Source organism: Typopeltis vanoorti, chromosome 4, assembly GCF_054136105.1.
Source record: "Typopeltis vanoorti isolate ZY-2024b chromosome 4, IOZ_Tvanoo_1.0, whole genome shotgun sequence".
NCBI classification, from domain to species: domain Eukaryota; kingdom Metazoa; phylum Arthropoda; class Arachnida; order Uropygi; family Thelyphonidae; genus Typopeltis; species Typopeltis vanoorti.
Genome location: NC_143552.1, coordinates 98,113,652 through 98,134,507, shown reverse-complemented (window position 1 = coordinate 98,134,507; position 20,856 = coordinate 98,113,652). Strand labels below are relative to the sequence as shown.

The 20,856-nt window shown below is 35.0% G+C and overlaps 1 protein-coding gene across 2 annotated transcripts in view; it reads left to right on the top strand.

Annotated features, from left to right (window-relative positions):
- The first annotated feature begins 7,144 nt into the window (after positions 1–7,144).
- The window catches only part of Ns2 (nucleostemin 2), a 208,449-nt gene continuing 194,737 nt past the window's right edge, over positions 7,145–20,856 (top strand). For both annotated transcript variants that reach the window (XM_090391934.1, XM_090391935.1), the window contains exons 1-2: positions 7,145–7,278; positions 12,383–12,470. In XM_090391934.1, coding sequence (XP_090248060.1) covers positions 7,206–7,278; positions 12,383–12,470 — 161 coding nt within the window. In that variant the 5' untranslated portion in view covers positions 7,145–7,205. The remainder of the gene's footprint in view (positions 7,279–12,382; positions 12,471–20,856) is intronic.

Genomic DNA, 20,856 nt, shown 5'->3' with positions numbered 1-20,856 from the left:
AGGCCGCTATGGCATTGACTGTTTAAGGTAAAACAACTTAACAAGTAAAACATGCTTCAGTAGGGTAGGACACATATTGAATTCATCTCCCCATGTCTTCGAAAGTCTCAATATAAAATGTGGTCTCATTCCGTGTATTAGTTTTAGCTACAGATACCTCCAAAAAGGGAAAGTTTATTTATGGCCACCCTGTACTTTGACCTGCTTAGTTAATAGAGACTTAGCTAATAGGGAGGCTGATGACCCAACATTAATAGCCTCATTATCCCATAATGAAAACATTATGGCACTACCTACTTTTGACTTTTATTAATGTCTCATCAGGGGAAGCTAAACCAAGGAATATGCCAACATCATTTAATGTAGAAGTAATATCCTCTATATACAAGTAGTAAAATGGTATATCACCATATTAATAAATACTCCAGATCAGAGATAAATGTGGCAAGTTTTACTGCTGGGTTTCAAAGTATGTTATACAATAAATTATATTCTTGTTATTTACTACTTGTATACAAAAGGTATCGGACTTCTGCGTCGATTTAATTTGGTATCTTCTTTTGTCTGGCTCTCACCGATGTGATTTTTCACGGATAGGGTTGCTTGCATTATCACTTCATTCTGATGGATGCATCAGAATCCTGTTGCAATGATTTTATTGATGTTAATGTGGGCCTTTGGGATATTTGCGTAGGAGATGAAATGGTTCTGCTTGGTGCTAAGTCTTACTGAATATCTTGAAATCGTCAAGAGGTTCAGATCAGGCACTAGTTGAGGTTAGAATGATCTGAAGGAGCGCCTAGTTTTTGAAGAAGAAGAGTTCATTACTTACAAAGTGGTCTTGGTTGTGACTTCCACATCATGTTTACATATTATGAGATACTGAAGGAAATTGATATGAAGGCAACAGATTCTATGTACAAAAATAGACTACTCGAGAAGTTTTCATGTGCAAACTTTGTTTGTTTACGCTTGGGTAAAAGTTTAAAATAGGAGCGTAATTTCTTTTAAGTATAATATACTTTGTAACATAGCAATAAAACTTTTTACATGGTACAAGAATTGAAAACAACATAGAACTTCGGACTTAAGATTTTATAGCATTCTCTATATGATACTCAAAAGTTGTTGTTGAGGTCGCCTTCAAGCCAATTGTTTTGTTTTGTTTATTATTTTTGTTAATCTCTTTCCCCATATAAAATGTATGCACCCCAGATCATTTCACTGCTATGTGCGCAAAAGCTTAAACAATGTTAACAATATAAAGAAGAACAATGCAAGCCTATTTTGTGCTTACTTTAACATCTTATCTTCATATTTTATCTGATGAATCCCGCTAAAATGTATTAGAAATATGTAATGATTTAATATGCAAATATGCATTTTGCATGTACAGTCAAGCTAGCTGGTTGACTCTAGCCTCCTTAGTAGTAGGGTGGCCACTAGTGACAAGATCAAGATCAAGATAAGATAAGGATTCGTGACTTCGTTGTGTGATGAGCTCGGTGACATCATTGTGATGCAGGCGTGGCCTGACGTCATGAGATTGGAATGTTTGGAATTTTTCTGAAGAACGTATGTGTGGGTGACATGACGTTTGTTTGTTTTGTTCGCGTATGGCATTATGGGTGATAAATAGTGATAAGATAAATTTTGGAATGTTTGGAATTTCGCTTCCCCCCTCTTCTGTCAGGGGAATCACGTGGTGGGTTGGGTTCACGTATAGTATTGTGGGTTATATTTTGAGATAAGAATCGTGGCGTTATGTGTTTGGAAATTTCTGGGGGAACATATGTCTCTCTGTGATACCACATGGTGTTTTGGTTTGCCTATGAAATTGTGGACGATGTTTTTGAGATAAGATATCTTGGAATTTTCCCAGGGTAACACACATTCTTCATTGTCGTCATATTTTGTCTTTGGTTGTCTATAGATGGGTGTACTAATTTTCCGATACAGTTTGGGGTATTTCTTTCCTGTTAAAGGTTGGGAATTCTTAGAGTAGACTCGAGATGGCAGCAGCGTTTAGACATTTCTGAATAATTTAATTATATGCTGGTGTCCCTGAAACACACACACACTTTTTTTTCCATAGCTCATCCATATTTTATTCTATATTCATATTCTAATTCATGTTTTTTTTTTCATTTCTTAATTTTCTAAATTAAGATCTTAAAGTTCAATAAATAAATAAATAAACAAATTGTATGTGTGAAGACATTTCTGAATAATTATATGCTAATATCACTCAACTACAAACATTAGACATGAAAAGTCGCTAAGGTATCCCATGGTGATACCCTAATGTATGTACCCTATGATAATTCTTATGGGGAAAAAAAACTCAGTATTAGAATTAGTATTTCGCTTATTAAACATGCGATCACTGGTCATTGAAATTACATATCACATACTGTGTTTATGTTAATCAAAAAAAAATATTAACTTACTTTTCAGAATGGGGCATTTTGGAACTAGCTAGCTAGGTTCTGAAAGCAATATTTATTCCAAATTGTTGATTTTAACATATATTCACAGCACAAAAACACAAAACATATGAGTTGAAAGAACGATATTTCTGTAAAAAACTTGAAATCTCTTTGACTATTTCTACCTTTTAGACTTATGTCTGTTTGTACTATGGATTAATTGCATTCGCACGTTGCCTCATGCTATGTTTTCCCAATACTTTCTGTCCCCAATGACATCATAGTGTTGACCCTGCTTGCAACTTCCTGTTTTTGGAATTATGGTAGATTTGGTTTTCGGTCCTCTTTCAATTTCCTACGGTTGGTGTTCCCACACACACACACATATGACTAACTGATTTTAGCATTCACATAAGTTTTACAGTAGAGGCAACAATTTTCCATTAACTCAACATGTCTTTTCCTGACTAATGCGGTTCTTTTAGTTCCTAGGCTCAATCTATTTTTTTTTTCCACAATAGCTCAATGTGTCTTGTCATGGGTAATATCAGCCAGTGACTGTATTTGCCAAATTGTTGTGTCTACTTGTGAACTTTTCTGACTGGGGGACTGGAATTCTCCTGGTCTTACTGTTTAGTAAGCGCAATACTAATTCTAATACTGAATAGTTTTTTTTTCCATAAGAATTATCATAGGGTACATACATTAGAGTATCACCATGGGATACATTAGCGACTTTTCATGTCTAATGTTTGTGGTTGAGTGACATTAGCATATAATTATTCAGAAATGTCTTCACATACACACAATTTGTTTATTTATTTATTTATTGAACTTTATGATCTTAATTTAGAAAAATCAAACTATTCGGATGAATAATGAAAAAAAAAACTTGAATTAGAATATGAATATAGAATAAAATATGGATGAGCTATGGGAAAAAAAGTGTGTGTGTTTCAGGAACACCAGCATATAATTAAATTATTCAGAAATGTCTAAACGCTGCTGCCATCTCGAGTCTACTCTAAGAATTCCCAACCTTTAACAGGCAAGAAATACCCCAAACTGTATCGGAAAATAAGTACACCCATCTATAGACAACCAAAGACAAAATATGATGACAATGAAGAATGTGTGTCACCCTGGGAAAATTCCAAGATATCTTATCTCAAAAACATCGTCCACAATTTCATAGGCAAACCAAAACACCATGTGGTATCACAGAGAGACATATGTCCCCCAGAAATTTCCAAACACATAACATCACGATTCTTATCTCAAAATATAACCCACAATACTATACGTGAACCCAACCCACCACGTGATGCTCCTGACAGAAGAGGGGGGGAAGCGAAATTCCAAACATTCCAAAATTTATCTTATCACTATCCATCACCCATAATGCCATACGCGAACAAAACAAACAAACGTCATGGCACCCACACATACGTTCTTCAGAAAAATTCCAAACATTCCAATCTCATGACGTCAGGCCACGCCTGCATCACAGTGACGTCACCGATCTCATCACACAACGAAGTCACGAATCCTTATCTTATCTTGATCTTGATCTTGTCATTAGTGGCCACGTACTACGCTTCTTGTCGGCGCAAGAGATCGAGTCAACCGGCTAAAAACAAGGCATAGAAAAAATTCTTTCAGTCGGCAGCTAATTGAATTGATAATAATTTTTCTTCTGACAGTCTACCATTATGGAACGAGTATTATTATCATATGAGGAGAAATTCGTTTTTAATTATTTCTCGAACTCTGAATGTAAGTGCTATATTGGAAATATTAATCTCCGAGGTGGAAGGAGTGGGGGACACAGGGCAATGGAAAAAGAAGATGTATTCTGGATGCCCTTCGATTCGAAAAAGATGAAACATCTCACTTAAATTCAATTTTTGTCATACAGAAAGAAATCTTTGTATTGGATTTTTTTTAATCAACGTGAGTTAGCATATCTAATATGGGGATGGTAGGTCTTTTCGCTCAAATATTTGAGTTTTTCATCCACATAATAGTAAATCGGCTAGTGATTACATGCAATTAATTGGAAAAAAGACTAATTGTGAGAAGTGGGTGGCTTACTGTAGATGTAGGATAGTAAAACTATCTGTATATGGAAGATAAAGTAGTGTAAATGGTATGTCGCATAGTGTTGAGTGACTTGTCGCGATGAATCTTCTCGCGTAATAATAATAAATAAAAAATCAACTAACGCCTTTTATTCCCTTATAGCGTTTCGAGACTGAGTGGGCAGTTTAATCTCCACCGGCAGCCAATCAAAGATAGCAGGCCCATGTTTTTCACTGATTATAGGCAGCCACCGAGGAAGAGGCTGGCAAACAAGTGCTGCTATCTCTTGGTGCCTAACCCTAACAGGATATATTACTGTCTGAAATAATGTGAGTACTACGGTCGATTTTCTTGAGTTTAAGGGACGAAAAATCGAGTTCCAGGGAGGAAAAACTCGCTTGCACGTGCCAGAGATCGACTAACTCGGGAATCGGTCGAAAACAGGCTTAGATATAAGTCCAGTCGGCTACTAGCCGACTGGACTTGAACCTAAGCCTAATTTTTAAAATTTTTTTAATTTTTTTATTTAGTTAGCGACGTCAACGCGATAACGCGTGATCGGCCGTTTGGTGAGAACTCGCATCGCGTGATTGGCAATAAACATGTTAATGTCTAAAATAACGTGGGTTCTACGGTCTATTTTCTTGAGTTTACGGGACTAAAAACCCGAGTTTCCGGGAGAAAAATATTGCCGCTTGCCCGTGCCAGAGATCGACTAACACTGAAACTGGTCGAAAAAAGGCTTAGAAAAATTTCCTCTAGTCGACGACTAGATTCGAACCAAAGTCTTCCTTCATGCGGTCAAGCGCCGTGGTATGCAAATGCCACATCCACTGAGCTACACAACAATAACAATAATAATAATTATGATAATCGTTGATTTTTAATTGGTCATTGCAGTGAGATAAGAGCGCCCAGCTGGTTTTGACTAGCCATTGCTCAGTTAGTTTTGACGAAGCCCTTCGGTTGGAAAAACCTGAGTCGAGTTCCAACAAGGTTGAGAAGAATATTTATCAGGAATTTTCAAAGAGGATGAGTTAGCCTCAGTGTTTCGGCCCACAGCTAACAAATCTCTCAGGAGAATACATGTCATTTCCTTACAAAAAATATTAAGCATAAGATTACGTTATTCTAAATCTAAGTCATCCAGTAGCATTTGCAGGGCCTGGGGAAAGAATACAAATGTAGGCCCGCATATTATAAGTCTAAATATTTAAAATTTATAAATCAAGCTAAGAAGCTATTAAATTAAATTAGTTCTATCCTCTTATGTTGATAAATATACCTTAAAAATGAGAAAAACCGAAAAATATGCATAAAAAAATTAAGATGACTGAATTTAATTATTGTGAATGTTTCGGTGTTCTATTAATGGACCAGCGATGTTGGATATTTAATAAAAAAAAATACATAAAATGATTATATATTTAAAAAAATCAAAAAAAAAAACACATCAGCTAACGCTTTTGTATTCCTGTATAGGCAGCAGGTGATGCTGTTTTAGTCTTATCTAACTTTTGGAGACTGAGTGGGCAGTTCAGTCTCTATTGGTATCCAATTCTGATAGCCAGCAAGGCTATCAGGATTGGATACCAATTTAATTTAATAGACACGCAGCGAAGAATCGGCTAACAAGTGTCGCCATCTAGTGGTCCCTAACACAGGATTTTTAATGTCTGGAAATAGCATGGGTTTTTCCCGGAGAAAAATCCCAAAAATTAGGATATGTTCCTCCAGTCCGTGACTAGATTTGATCCGATGTCTTCCTTCGGGTGGTCAAGCGCCGTGTAGAGCAAACGGCACTTGTACTGAGCCACACAGGCTCATATATTTTTAGTTCTCTGTTTTTCTCCTCAATTTTGTGTGTGATTCCACGGACATTCCAAGTAGCTATTTTTAATTTTTTCAAAGAGAAATCCCTGTCCATTAGCCGGGTCAATTCCGATTAAATCCATCCTATTTTTCTTCTTCAGAGCTTTGCGAGTAATTGGAAATTCCCCCCTGGATAGGCTACCAATTTTTCACAGGGTGAGTTCGGTGGTACGGCTGCCGCCTTAAATACGCGGAACCTGCCTTTTGGAAGGGAAAGAAGACTCCCACTGTGTGAGATGGGAAAAAACATAGTATAATAGGAAAGATTCACCCCTAGCCCTCGACTACTCTAATAGCATTGGAGAAGGAGCAAGAGGAACAACAAGAAAGAAAGAAAGAAGAGTATGGACCGGTCTACAGATAATATACAGATGTATATTACATGAAGTAAGGCTCGATCCAGCATCAGGTATCGGTTTGCCGCTCCCGTACTCATGAAAGTGAGCCCTTGAGGGTGGCTATTTATGCCATAAAATTTATTTAATCATACTGATTCTGAATATTCCATTTCTCCCCTCTAATTTAATAAATTTATTATCTTTGTGTTTGTGATATGCCAGCCATATAAAGCGCTGGGTGTAAGGTGTCACTCTTGTATGGGGGGGGGGAGGATCTAAACGTGGCACTGCTTAAAACTTTGGTTACGAAAGCCAATCTGGGAAGGTCTCTTAAGATCCGCGTATTATGATTACTGCAGAGATGAGAGCTTGTTTATTTTAATATCGGCTAGGTGGCGTATGCGTTGGAAAACAGCTACACGTGAAAGGTTTTTCGAAGTTGGTAATATTGTTATTATCGTTGAGTTATTATTGTGTTAAAAAAATGGGGAAAATAAAGAAGAATAAGCATGTTGTCAAGGAAGGATTTCAAAAAGGAAATCATAGTTTGAATCCAGGTATGAGCATATTTAGGTGGTAATCATTATCATCCAAGTGCAATATTGTGCAATAAAGTATCAGTCATCAAATATCTGAAAAAAAAAAAATAGAAATTAAAAAAATATAAAACGATTTTTTTAAATAACAATATCCCATCATGTATGTTGTCTGACGTGATAAACCCTAATGTCATTTACTGTAGTTCTGTTTTCATATGGAGATGTCAGGTGTTTTCTTCCCAGATAACACTAAGGCCTGCCAGAAGCACACGGAATTAACAGGACTAAAGACTCTATCTAATTATTACTTCGGCAATAATTTTTAATAAGCCAACCTATCTTTGGACCCAAAAGTACACTGTGGTTCCATCCACACCTGAAAATACCGTTGAGTCTGTTTTGTGTCTGTTTTATCATCTTGGTTGATGTCTTTATATATATATATATTTTTTTTTTTTTTTTTTCGAAATTCATTTTTACTCGGTTGGAATATTATAAAAAAGGTTTAATGACTGTTACCGAGAGAAAAGATGACAAGATATATTTAAAAAAAGATACTACTAGTTTACTAGTTTCGTTACATGAAAATCCTCAGGTATCACATTCAAAGAAGTATATAAAAAATTACAGAGACTTAAAATTGTACTAACAGAACAAGTATAAAAAACAGTAGCGTGTTTGAAAAAAATTCAAGTATGAGTTCCAAACAAACGAATACTACGCGCTATCGCGAGTGCGCCAGTACTGAACAGAACTGGGGATATATATATATATATATATATATATATAAGAGTTTGTTTGGAACTCATACTTGCATTTTTTTCAAACACGCTACTGTTTTTTATACTTGTTCTGTTAGTACAATTTTAAGTCTCTGTAATTTTTTATATACTTCTTTGAATGTGATACCTGAGGATGTTCATGTAACGAAACTAGTAAACTAGTAGTATCTTTTTTTAAATATATCTTGTCATCTTTTCTCTCGGTAATAGTCATTAAACCTTTTTATATATATATATATATATATATATATATATATATATATATATATCCCCATAGGACAGACAAACTGTCCAAAAGAACACACACAGTTGACATACATAATATGTTGGCCTCATAGCCTTAGTTGTTTTATCCTAACTCCAAAATAATTACAACCTGATAGTACTGTTGGAACATTTATTATTATTATTATTCGTGACACCTCCAAGGAGTCCGAAGACTCATCGATGGAGGACACCTATTGTACAACTCTCCATTTTCACCACTACACCACTGAACCTCTTCTACCAATCATTACATCAGCGCCATCTACTGCCCACCACAACTAGTATTTTTTGTCTGTAAATTGTGTGTGTTCTGAAGGGCCGATTTGTCTGTATGCAGGATGAAAAACCCGAGTGTCCGGAAGAAAAAAACCATGCTACCTCCGTATGAGATCGGCTAACTCACCTTCAATCGAAAAAGTCCATATGAAGACCTTGTCATGGCATACTTTCCTCATTGTAACTCTTGTGTTTCATCCTGGCTGGAGAACACATGCAATTTATAGACTGACATTGACTCAGAGCCCTAGTTACTGTCTGTTGATATAATCTAAGCCTAACTAACCTCTGGTTGATAAGAGATTCTTAACAGCACATTCTAGATGACCACAGGCATTTTGTGGATGATTTGTCGCACAGCATGGATTTAAGGTTGCTGTCCTAAGCTATAACTTTTATGAGGTCCCCTATACCAGATAAATTTTATCTGAATAAGTTATCTGAAAAGTTATCTATACTGACATAGTCCCCCCCTTCTCTTGTAATGTGAAACCCTAAGCTATAGCTTTTCTAGCTTAAATCTGGCTCTGGATCCTCTACATCACAAAGTGCTGAAACTTTAGCCCCCCCCCCACACACACCAGTCAGTCATGTTACAAACATGATGTGAAAAAATTGTAAAAATTCTTCAGAATAGGGAATGCTTACGTTTTTATTTTTCAATCCATATATATATGAAAGCATATAACTCACTAGCTAAAACATTAATCCCTTTGGCACAGTTAAGATTTATTGACTTAAATTTACTGAAACTATAAAAATTACAATTATTAGTGACAAGTGAAAAAATGCTTTGTACATTATTCTGTGCACACACTTGTATTGCTATTCAGTGTTTAGCTATTCAGATTTATTCTGTTATATGTTTGGTATTTATTTGGTCTTGCTTTTCTAGTAGTAAGTAGTGCATTGTAGAACTGATAATTTCAGCCTGTGAAATCTATACTAGTGAAACTGAACAAAGAAAACACCCAAACACTGTAAAATATTGGTAACTGACAATGATACTAATCAGTATCATTGTCAGTTACTTCTTTCTCTTATATATGTTTTTGATGTGCATATTGCATTAGAAGGAATCAAACTATACTACTAATGCTGTCTCAAGTTTTTTTTTTTTCCCTGTTCTTTATTTGGTTCTCAAAATTTCTACACATTACTACATAACCCAATGCAGTTTGATTCTTTCTGATGTTACATGTTATTCTTGCGGTTATGTGCATGATATTGTCCATTAATATATATACAGATAAGAACAGATCTGCAAGTTGTCAGACTGTGTCATGTAGACCGCAGACAAGAGTATACAAAAAAAGCATGCAGGTAACTTATTATGTCTGTATGCAAATGCTAGGAGTATCAGAAACAAAGTAATAGAGTTTATTGCCTTGATTAATATATTGGGGTCTCATATTGTAGGCATTAGTGAAATCTGGCTATCACAAACAGACATACTAACCAGTATCGAGTGCAAAGGGTATAGTATTTTTAGAAAGGATCGAAAAGGAGGGGATGTGTGCTGTTTATGATACCAGATGACCTGAATCCAGTTGGAGATAAGACCTCTGACTGCAACACTAGTAAACATTTTTCATGTGGCAGTGAGTTTGAAGCCATCTGGTGTGAGTTGGAGTCTAACAAGATCATATGCAAACATAACATGATCAAATGGTTGTTGTTACAGACGTGGTGGATTGGTTGCTAGTGGCCAAGAAATGCATAACCAAATAAAGATGATGGATACAAAAAAGAGTAATCATAATGGGGGACTTGAATTATTGGAACATTGCTTGGGAAGTTGTGAAAGTGCATGAGACGAATGAATCTGAATTTATTGAGGTACAAGAGCTGTTACAATAAAAATTGACAAAAAAAAGAATAAAGTGACAGCTCTTGTTACTTCCAATGAAATAGCATTGTACACCATGATTAACAGTAATGCTAGACTTTACATAGACATTTGACAGCATTCAAATGGAACCCTGTTATGTAAGTTGAAGTAAATGAGATGCACACAAAACTAGTAACATGGATTAGAGAGTGGCTGATGGACAGATGAGAATAATACATGGTGGTGTTGCATCAAAGAGAAGGCAAGTGACCAGTGATGTGCCAGAGGGCTCTGTACTGTGAATGTTCAATTTATATATTAATGATACTGGAAATGATTTGATGAGAAATATCCAGTTGCTTGCCAGTGATGCTAAACTGGAGGGAGGGAGGGAGAGAGAGAGAGAGAAAATAAAAGCAATGCATGATCTATATAGGTTATAAGCAAGATAGAGATGAGAGGCAAGGAATTAATAGTATTTATCCATATAGATTATCAAGGTCTTGGAGAAAATAGTCAAGAGGAAAATACAAGATTGGATAGAAGAAAATGGGATACTGTATCGGGGACAGCATGGTTTTGTGAAGGGTAGGTCATGCCTCAGTAACTTGCTCACGTTTTATAACACAGTGACGGCTGAACTGGATAAGGGTAATGGGTTTACAGTGATTCTAATGGACCTTGCTAAGGCCTTTGACAGGATACCACATGGAATTCTAATCAGTAAATTGCAGCATATGGGGATGGATAGGAGGGTGGTTGATGGAGAGATATCAGAGAGTGGTTTATTCAGGAACAGAGTCCACAAGACGGCCTGTGACTAGTGGTGTGCCACAAGGATCTGTTCTTGGACCACTGCTGTTTAATTTGTTCATTAATGATATAGGAAAGGATCTGAGAGGAACAGTTCATTTGTTTGCGGATGATGCAAAGTTGGGTAGAGCAATAGTGAATGCACATGATGTCAAAATTTTGCAAGATGATTTGGATAGATTGGAGGTCTGGGCTAAGGAGAATGGATGTCAATTTAATATGGCAAAATGTAAGGTTGGTGGAACTGTACTCCAGGTACTGGACGAGATTTAGGAATGTTGGTGGATAAGGAGTTGAAGTTTAGGGGGCACATTGCAAAAGTGTCCAAATCAGCTCATCAAATCACTTGGTTGCTGAAGAATACATTGACAAGCAGGTTATTGTTCCTCTGTATCGAGCCTTGATAAGACCCCATCTCGACTACTGTGCCCAGATTTGGTCACCTAGGTTTCTTCTTGATGGGGAGGAGGTGGAGAGGATCCAGAGGCGAGTGACCAAGATGATAGCAGGTCTGTGGAATGAACCTTATGAGAACAGGTTGAGGATTTGTGGGTTGCAAAAATTGGTTGATAGGCAGAGGAGGGGAGATATAATTGAGACATTCAAATTACTGAAGGGTTTCTATAAAATTAATTCAGAAGATATTTTTGAGAACAGGGCTGGTTGTGGGAGGACTAGGGGACATCCATGGAAACTGAGCAAAAGTGTTGTTAGTAAAGGTGTTAGAGCTGGGTTTTTTACTTTTAGAGTGGTGAATGAGTGGAATGCGCTCCCAGAGTCTGTGGTGGATGCTGTGACAGTGAATGAGTTTAAGGTGAGGTATGATAGATACTGTATGAATGTCAAATAGTTGTGATGAATATGATTTGGGGCCTCCCTCGATGAGTCTAATGACTCCCTGGAGTTGCCCGTAATAATAATAATAATAGATCATTCTGCATTGTTTTTATTTTCTCTCTAAGTCAGTGTATATTGAATTGTGTTTTCATATGGATTTTTATTGATTTATTTATTTATTTTTTTGTGGAGTTTTTTTTTTTTCTTATAACTTTCATTTTTGCTGTTGTAAAATAATTAAAAAAAATGTTTAATCATAATTTTGAATAATTATGCTGCATTAATGGAACTGTATTCATTTGTTTATCATATATAGATAGACCAAGAGGTTCAAATCAAACACACCTTCGAGATAAATCAACCATTAATCGCTTGTTAATGTATAAAAATTACAAGCCGAAAAGGTAAATTGTTTATTTCTTGTTATAACGTGTAGAAAGTTTTTTTTTTTTTTTTTTTTTTTTTTTTACAGCCATATTTTTTTTTAAAAAAGTGGCTTGGCAATGTCATTTTATCGATATTATTTCCATATTCAGTTTTTTTTAATATATATATATAGAAAATATCATTATTTTCACTGTTTTGTATATGAAACTTAAAAAAAAAATGAAAACATTAAAAAAGAAACCTTTTATTACTTAGATCAATATTCAGTGTTATTTCTGAACTGATTTTTATAAATTTATACTAATCAAAGTTTTTTTTTATTCTGATATGGCTTTGACAGTTTCAAAACAAAAATGCTATGATTAACTATTCTTTCAAGGAATTTAGTGATATGGATGATAGTGAAAAAAAAAAAAAATCTTACACGACATAAATAGTGTGAAATTTAAAAATGATGTTTGTTTGTATTATATACCAGTAATGAAATGTGGGATTTTAGACATTATAGCTATTAGAAACCAGAGCAAAAGCATGGCAAATGGTATAAATGAAATCTAACCTGAAATGATCAAATGGAGATATAAAAGGTTTACAGAGGCTGTGCTGCATAATTTAAAAGATTTAGTCAGATGGTTGAATCCCAGATGATTAGATTAGAGCTCTCATTGTACTAATTTATAATAGGGAAATAAAACTGAATGCAAGAATTCTAGAAGAATTTCTCTGTTGAATGTTCCAAGAATGATAGCAGGTAGAAAATTTGATGAAAAATTAATTGGGTTTCGGTCAGCAGGGATTGCCAAGGTCAGATTTTTACTTTGTGACAAATAGTTGAAAAATCAGATAAGTATAATGATTTCTATTTAAGATTTGTCACTCTAGCTTATATGAATGACAATGCCCTTTGGTTAGAAAGGCCTGGGTTTGAATACTCCCTAGGGTGAACCTTTATAACAGCTTTTCAAATTAAGGCAAGTTAGCTGGTCTCTTACAGAGATAGTGTGACTCTGTTTGCTTAAGACATAATCCAGTCAGAGTAAAGTTGACATACATACAGACTATGCAGATAGTATTGATTGTCCTGTCAGATCATTAATTAGCTTTCTGTGAAGTGAAACCCATGTTACTTGGTCATGTCAGACTATTGAGCCTAATATATTAAAGAGAAAATATTAATAATTAAAAGAATAATCTTAAAAAATAAAAAAATTCTGGGAGCTGAAGAGGCTGTGGATGTGATGTGTTTATGCCAGGATAGACCATCTGTGAACGTCAACCCAAGAAGAGAAACAGTGATCTTGGTTTGCAAGCAATATTGTCAAAAGTGAGTGTGAGAGAGAGAGAGAGAGAGAGAGAAGTGCAGTCTTTCAGGTGATGAGAAAGGATTGCATTTTGGTTGCATTAAAACTTGCCAGGCTATCCTTACCCCCAATTATAATAGCAAGGAGATCGGTGTTTAAGGCATTGGTTACAGAAGATCTTGAAGCCTAAATCACTTGAGCATTACAAAGTTTTGTAAATGAAGAAACACATCTGTGAATCCTGTCATCTGCAAAGCTATGAATATTATTGGATGTAGAGAGAGATCATCGAAATATGGGAGAAAGAGTGTAGGTGACAGTACTGAGCATTTGGGGAACATCATTAGTTTTCTGATATGTATCCCAAGGGTGTTCATGTTACTGTGACAGCACTACATGATTAAGTTTACATTATTATTAATTTCCAATCAACAATTTTCTCTAAATCAGTCTATTACTTATGAAGCACTCCAATATTGTCATATCTAACATTTTATGCTACTAAGGCACTTCTGACTGAATCAAACCACTTAGACCCTGGTCTTCCTCTTGGTCTCTTTCCTGCTATCTTGGCATCAAACACCTGTTTTGCTAACCTTTCTTCATTCATTTTATTTAAATGACCATAACATTAGCTCTGCTGACACATTCTTGAATGCTAATAATGTCAAGTTACTTTCTACTATCTTCATTTTTAATATGATTCTGCCATTGATGCCATCAGTTCACTCCCTTAATTTTTCTCAGAACTCTCATAAATGTGATCTCTAGTTTTGATCAAGTGCTTTATTTCTAACTCAACTCTCTGATCCATAAATTAAAACCGGTTTAAACACTGTCTTGTATACTGCTAGTTTGGTGTTTTGGCTAATTTCTCTCTCTTATTCCATATAAATTTATTCAGCTGGCTATTCACCATATCAGCTTTGCTTGTTCTGTTGTTTATTTCCAGATTTAACCTGCCATCTTCACTAAAAAAACTGTGCCTAAATAGATGAAATATTTTACTTGTTCTATAGGATCTCCATTCAGAATGCATCTGAAGTTTTCTATGCTCCTGCCTATTTTCATAGTTTTGGTCTTTTTATTGCTCATTTTCATGCCAAATTTTACAGCTGTTATTCAATTTAGTTAGAGAATCCTGGAGACTTGCACTAGATAAGTTTGGGAGTACATCATTTGCATAAAGCATACAGTTAAGTTTGACATCCCCAATTCTAATATCAGGCTTCATGCTACTTTTTTTCATAATGCAGTCCATACAGATGATGATTATGAGTGGGTATAATCTGCATCCTTGTCTTACCCCCGATTTTACATCAACCATCTTGTATTTCCTTCACTTCCAACTGCTGATTGACAACTTAATATACTATGTATTTGCTCTGTATAATGTTCCATTCACCCCCCATATAATTGTAGTGTTTTCAGAAGCTTTTTCTCTGGGCACCTTGTCGTATACCTTTTCCAGATCTACAAAACTAAAGTACATATCCTTGTCATATTTCCACAGTTTCTCAACTATTTGTCTTAAAGTGAAAATCTGATCTTTACAACCTCTGTTTGGCCTGAACCCAGCTTGTTCTTCTCCAAGTTTCTCTTTTCAAGTATGTTTGCATAAATCTTACCTGGAACACTTAGTAGAGAATTCCTTTGTAATTCTCACATTCAGTTTTATTCCATGTCCACGGAGTTAGCTAAGTGGCTGTGTGCTTCGCAACCATATGCCTGGGTCCCGGGTTCGATTCCCATCATCGAAGTGAGGAGCTTAAGGATCTTTCTCAGACATAGCCAAGTTAGATGGTCTTGGGTGTGACTGCAGGGTTTTCTCCCTAGTTTATCTGAGGGTTTTTCCTCCCACAAGCAGGCAAACCGGCCCCACGAACACACACAACTACAGACATAGGACACACCGGGAGGCATAGGGCTAGCCACCTTATCCTCGGGACGGGTACGGCTTAGAAGGGCTAAAGATAGCTCTGTAACAGGCCACTAGGTCTAATACCTGAAGGGAAGAAGAAGTTTTATTCCGTTTTTAATAGATAGACACTATGAGAGCTCTACTCCAATCATTGGAAATTCGACTTTCTGACCAGGCCCTCTGAATTATGCAATGTAGCCAATGTAAAACTTTTACCTCCATACTTAAGCATTTCTGCTTGAATATCACCTACTCCAATTGTCTTTCCACATTTCTAGTTTTTGATGGCTTTTTCTCCCTCAAGTATTGATATATATACTCCTCTTTGCATTCCTCTTGAAAATTCTCTATTATCGTTTTGTCACTACTTGGTTCATTTAACAATCTTTCAAAGTAATTACTCCAGACATCTATGATATCCTTATATTTGGTTTTCATGTTACCTTTATCATCTTTGACTCTTTCCTCCATTTCTAAGCTTCTTCAGTATCTAGAACATTTTGCCACTTCCTGATATAAAGATGTATGTCTTCCCATGACTTTTGTTTAGCTACTTTTACACACAGCTTAGTTCTCCTGCATTTTTCTCTGTATTCTTTTAGGGCACCTATCGACTTATTTGCTAGGAACTTTTGGTATGCTTTCTTCTTTTCCAGGACTGCTTCTTTAACTTCTTGTGTCCACATTGGTGTTCTTATTTTTCTATCCTTGCAGACAACTTCACCACATACCTCCCTAGCTGAATCAATCACTGTCTTCTTCAGAATTTGCCACTTAGACTCCAAGGTTTGGTTCTTGTTTTCAATTTGTTTCATTTTTTCTTCAGTAATATTTGTATAGTCGAGTCTACTATTTTTTGAGTAATTAAGCATTAATCAAAAAATCTGATAAAAGGAAACCATATACCATGATCTTCAATGAATAACCTGAGAGAGCTGGTAATCCACTTACAAAGGATAGAAGTAATATAAGTTAGTAACTTAGTATGAAGTCTGCAATTCCAGACTTGATCAAGTTTCTTGGAAATATCAAGAGCGCTCACTTGAGTTGCTCCAAATTTTCTGTGACTGTTCAACAGTGAGTAAGGTTAGCTAGGAAATCTGTGGAGAGAGAATGGTGGAAGCCATATTAGTTATCACTTAGTCACTGATTGATGACTTTTTCCATTATTTTCAAAAATATAACAGTAGGGGTGATGATTCAATGGTTGATTTTTATCTTTCTTTTTGGGAATAGCCTGCCTAAAGGCTTGCTTTCAGACTGTTAGGTAGATGCAGATGAGTATGACAAACTTATAGAGGCAATAGCAAGATGGATGTTAGTTCTGGAACACAAACTTTTAGTACAATTGGATGAATACCATCAGCTGAGTATTTTTCTGATGTCTTTTCTGGCATTGTGGAATATGAGAGGAGATTTGCCTTGGTCATCATAACAAGAGTTGGAGGAAAAGACTGATGCCGAGTGGTATGTGTTAACTTTAGGAATTACCATTGTACCATCAGGATGAGAGAGGTGGAAACATGGAAGGGGAAAGGTGTCTCTCACAGCCTTGGCAACGGACAAGAAGGATTGATTGCCATTTTAGTAAGAGGGCAAGCTTAGTGCATTTGGTTATATAAAGTCAGTTTTGGATTTGTTAATGATTTTATTATGCATTTGTTACAGGCTATAGTATAGCTGAGAGTCTGGAGTTTTTGCTTGAGCCATTAGAGCTATACTGAATTTTTGACTTGGACTGCACAATTGTTGGAGAGCCATGGTGTGGATGAGGATTGAATATTTTGAGTGGAAAGAACGAACTTATTATCAATTAATAAATTATTTAACAGAGTCACAAAGAGCATTTATTAAGATAACTCCCCCTTCCCCCCAAAAAGAAAGATTTGAGATTTATTTTTGTTCAGGTTAGGATAATGAATGCGAACTTCATCAAAGGTTTTTTTATGTAATCTTTCTAATAAAAATCAACTCCTCTGTAAAAATGTTAGTCTTATTCCAATGTATCCTGTGTCTGGATTTAATTCTGATGTTCTTCTAAACATATTTGAGTATACCAAACTGTCTACCAATAATAAGAGAGGTCAGATATGCAAAGATCTCTGAAGCACCTGGATCATAGAGTAAGGGGTGGGGGGAGTGTTTATCCTTAGAAGACTGTAAGAATGAATTACATGCTTCAGATTAGACAGAAGGAGATTTGAAGGTTAAACTGACATAGAATTCCGGCAAGTTTCTCAGACATAACCATATAACAAATGGCAACTCTAGAAACTTTCTCTGAAGAGAAGGAATGGGATGACAACTAAAATTATCAATTACTTTGGTGATAATGTTGGGTTTGTAGTCATTGGAGATGAAAGTGGTGGTTCTAATGAAACAATTCTGCTTTCAGAAGAGAGTCAGTGCAGCATAAGGAGTGTGCACAGTAAACTAAAGTTTTGATAATGCCTGACTTCTAACATGGATGATGATAAGTGGCATCAGTATATTTTACTCTACTTGATTTCTTCCTGAATACTGAAAACTAAAGACTGTCATTAGGTTATCTTTAGATGAGAATATCTCAGGAATGGAGGGTGTCTTCTTTGGATGGACTAAATTAATTTTCTGAAGAAAAATATGGAACTCAGAGAAGTTTTCCAGACTGCATAAATGTCAATGATATATGAAAGCCATATAAAAGGCTTGGGAGAGAAGATGGTAAGTATATATTCTAAATATTCCATGTAGTAACCAGGAAAAGATAAGAAAACTCATTGCAGTACCTTTAATTTGTTTGTAAAATTTATTTGGCAGGAAAAGTATTCCTCATTTATAACAGTCAAATAATTTTACTACCCCCACATTCATTATTTTGACCTGAATAAAACTGACTCTCTTAAATTTTTCCAATTTTGGAAAGTTATCTTACTCAATACTCCTTATGCAGTAATTTTGTTATTTTTTATATGCTTTATATTTATTCCCTCTTCTATTATATATATATATATATTATTAACTATTTAGTCTACCGGCTGTGCCTTTGTTAATAATTATACTATATACTTATGAGGTGATTTATTATATAAATCTCTTTTACTAACAATTATTTTTATTTTTGACTCCGAGTGTCCCTATATGTAATTGTATTGCACAAAAGTTCACTCCAATTGGTGCAATGACTTTAACTATCTCTTTCAGAATCCAACTAATCATTTACTCAAAACCAAGTACAAAATAAACACATTTAATAAAACTAAAACAATAAATATACACTTCTAGCAATAATACATAACTATAACTACAGATTATATGGATTCAAGGCCTTATTTAAAAATATAAACTTACTCTTAAGACTAAACACTTTTTCTTTCACAATCACAAAAAAATGTTCATAGTCTTTTTCTCTTTCTGTTAAGGCTCTTTTTCAGAAGTTATACAGCTCTGTACTTCATTTTCAGGATCCTTTTCATCAATCAATGTAACACACATAAAAGTCTTCTTGACTATCTTGTTTCCTTTTAGTAGCAATACTCATCAGATCAGGCATCCTTAATACCTATAAATCTTCTTAATCAATATATTTTCTAAACATTCACTTTCAGGCATCCTTAATACTTATAGAACTTCCTTATCAATATTTTCTCTAAGAAAAACATTCACTTTAGAATGTAAGCAACAAGTTCTTCTTTCATTCACAATACTAAATGACAGTCTTAACTTTTTCCACTTTAAAAAAACTTACAGTTTCAAGATTTCCTTTTATTCATTACTTATTCCTCCTTGAAACCTATTATTTCACTATTCCTTTTTTGGAATACACTATAAAATTTCTTCTGACTGCCACACACAAAAAAAATCAAGTTCCTTCCAACTTGAATATTTTCCGGCCAGTGTTCTAAAAACTTCCGAATGCTCTCTTGTTTACAACCGTTACTCGGATACGCAACGCTTTCCTTGTCAGTTGTCAATCACACATCAAATCCTCTCCGGGAGCATGCACACTCCACAAAAGTCAGAAACTACACACTGCAATAAAATGGCTGACTCTCTGTATCCATTAGCGCTAAGAGAAAGTCTTTCACAAAACACAAAATTCAACATTTTTAAACCACAACAAACTTTCTTATAAGTAACACAAATATTCAGTTTAGTAAGTATATCAATTTTTTTTTACTTCTTTACATGTTACTTCTAATATAACATTTTCATAACGAGCACATCACAAGTGCAGACACTGCGTGTATGAAAACAAAACTAACAAGCATAATTAATACGTAAAAATATTCAGAATTTTTTATATGATTATTTTTACAATTTCATTGTCTTTTCTTTGAATTCTAATAGTAAGATCAAGCTCTCTTATTGCAATGGGTATCATGTATTATATCACTCCTTATAATTTTAAATTGTTATTCTGTCGTATTTTGTCTCTTTAACTGTTTGCTTTGAAAATAGTTTTGAAATTAGACTGAAAATTTTGCTTTTAATATTTATTTCTAAAGTAACTGTTATTTATTTTTAGAACTTGTACTTTCTCAGTAATGGGCTGCCTTTTTTCCCCCCTCAATTATAAGGTTAAAAAAATCCATGCCTGTGCAACTAAAACAAATTTTTTTGTAACATGCAAATTATGTAAATGTTTGATAATAGATATACAAGTATCCCTTTGCTTAATGCGGGATTTGATTAACACTGCGAAACTAATTACGGCAACCCCTTGATATACAATGTTTGATTAACGCGCCTTTAACCTCGCAGAGTTCACAGCTGATCTGACAGATACATGCAAAATGTTCTTATATTAGACAGATACATGCTGAATTATGTAAGAATATAAATATTCTTACACAATTCAGTGTATAGCTTGGAAGTCATGAGTAGCTGTGCATTAATATGTTATGAGTGATATCCCACACTATTTTTTGCTGTCAGTTTGGTTTAACACATGCTATGTAAAGGTTTGTGATATTTGACAGTAAATTGTATCTGAGAGATACTGCGACCTCCAATAACAGTACAGTATGGTTTAGTTGGTTTTTTTTTTATTCTTTGTTCAATAATTCAGATTGTAACTGAAAATAAATAAACCATAATTTATTACTGAAATAGAGAGCCAAAGGCTTATTTATCATACATCTCCTCTAGGTGATGTGCTTTACATTATGGAAAATACTAAGGAAAGTGACCTGGAGCTTA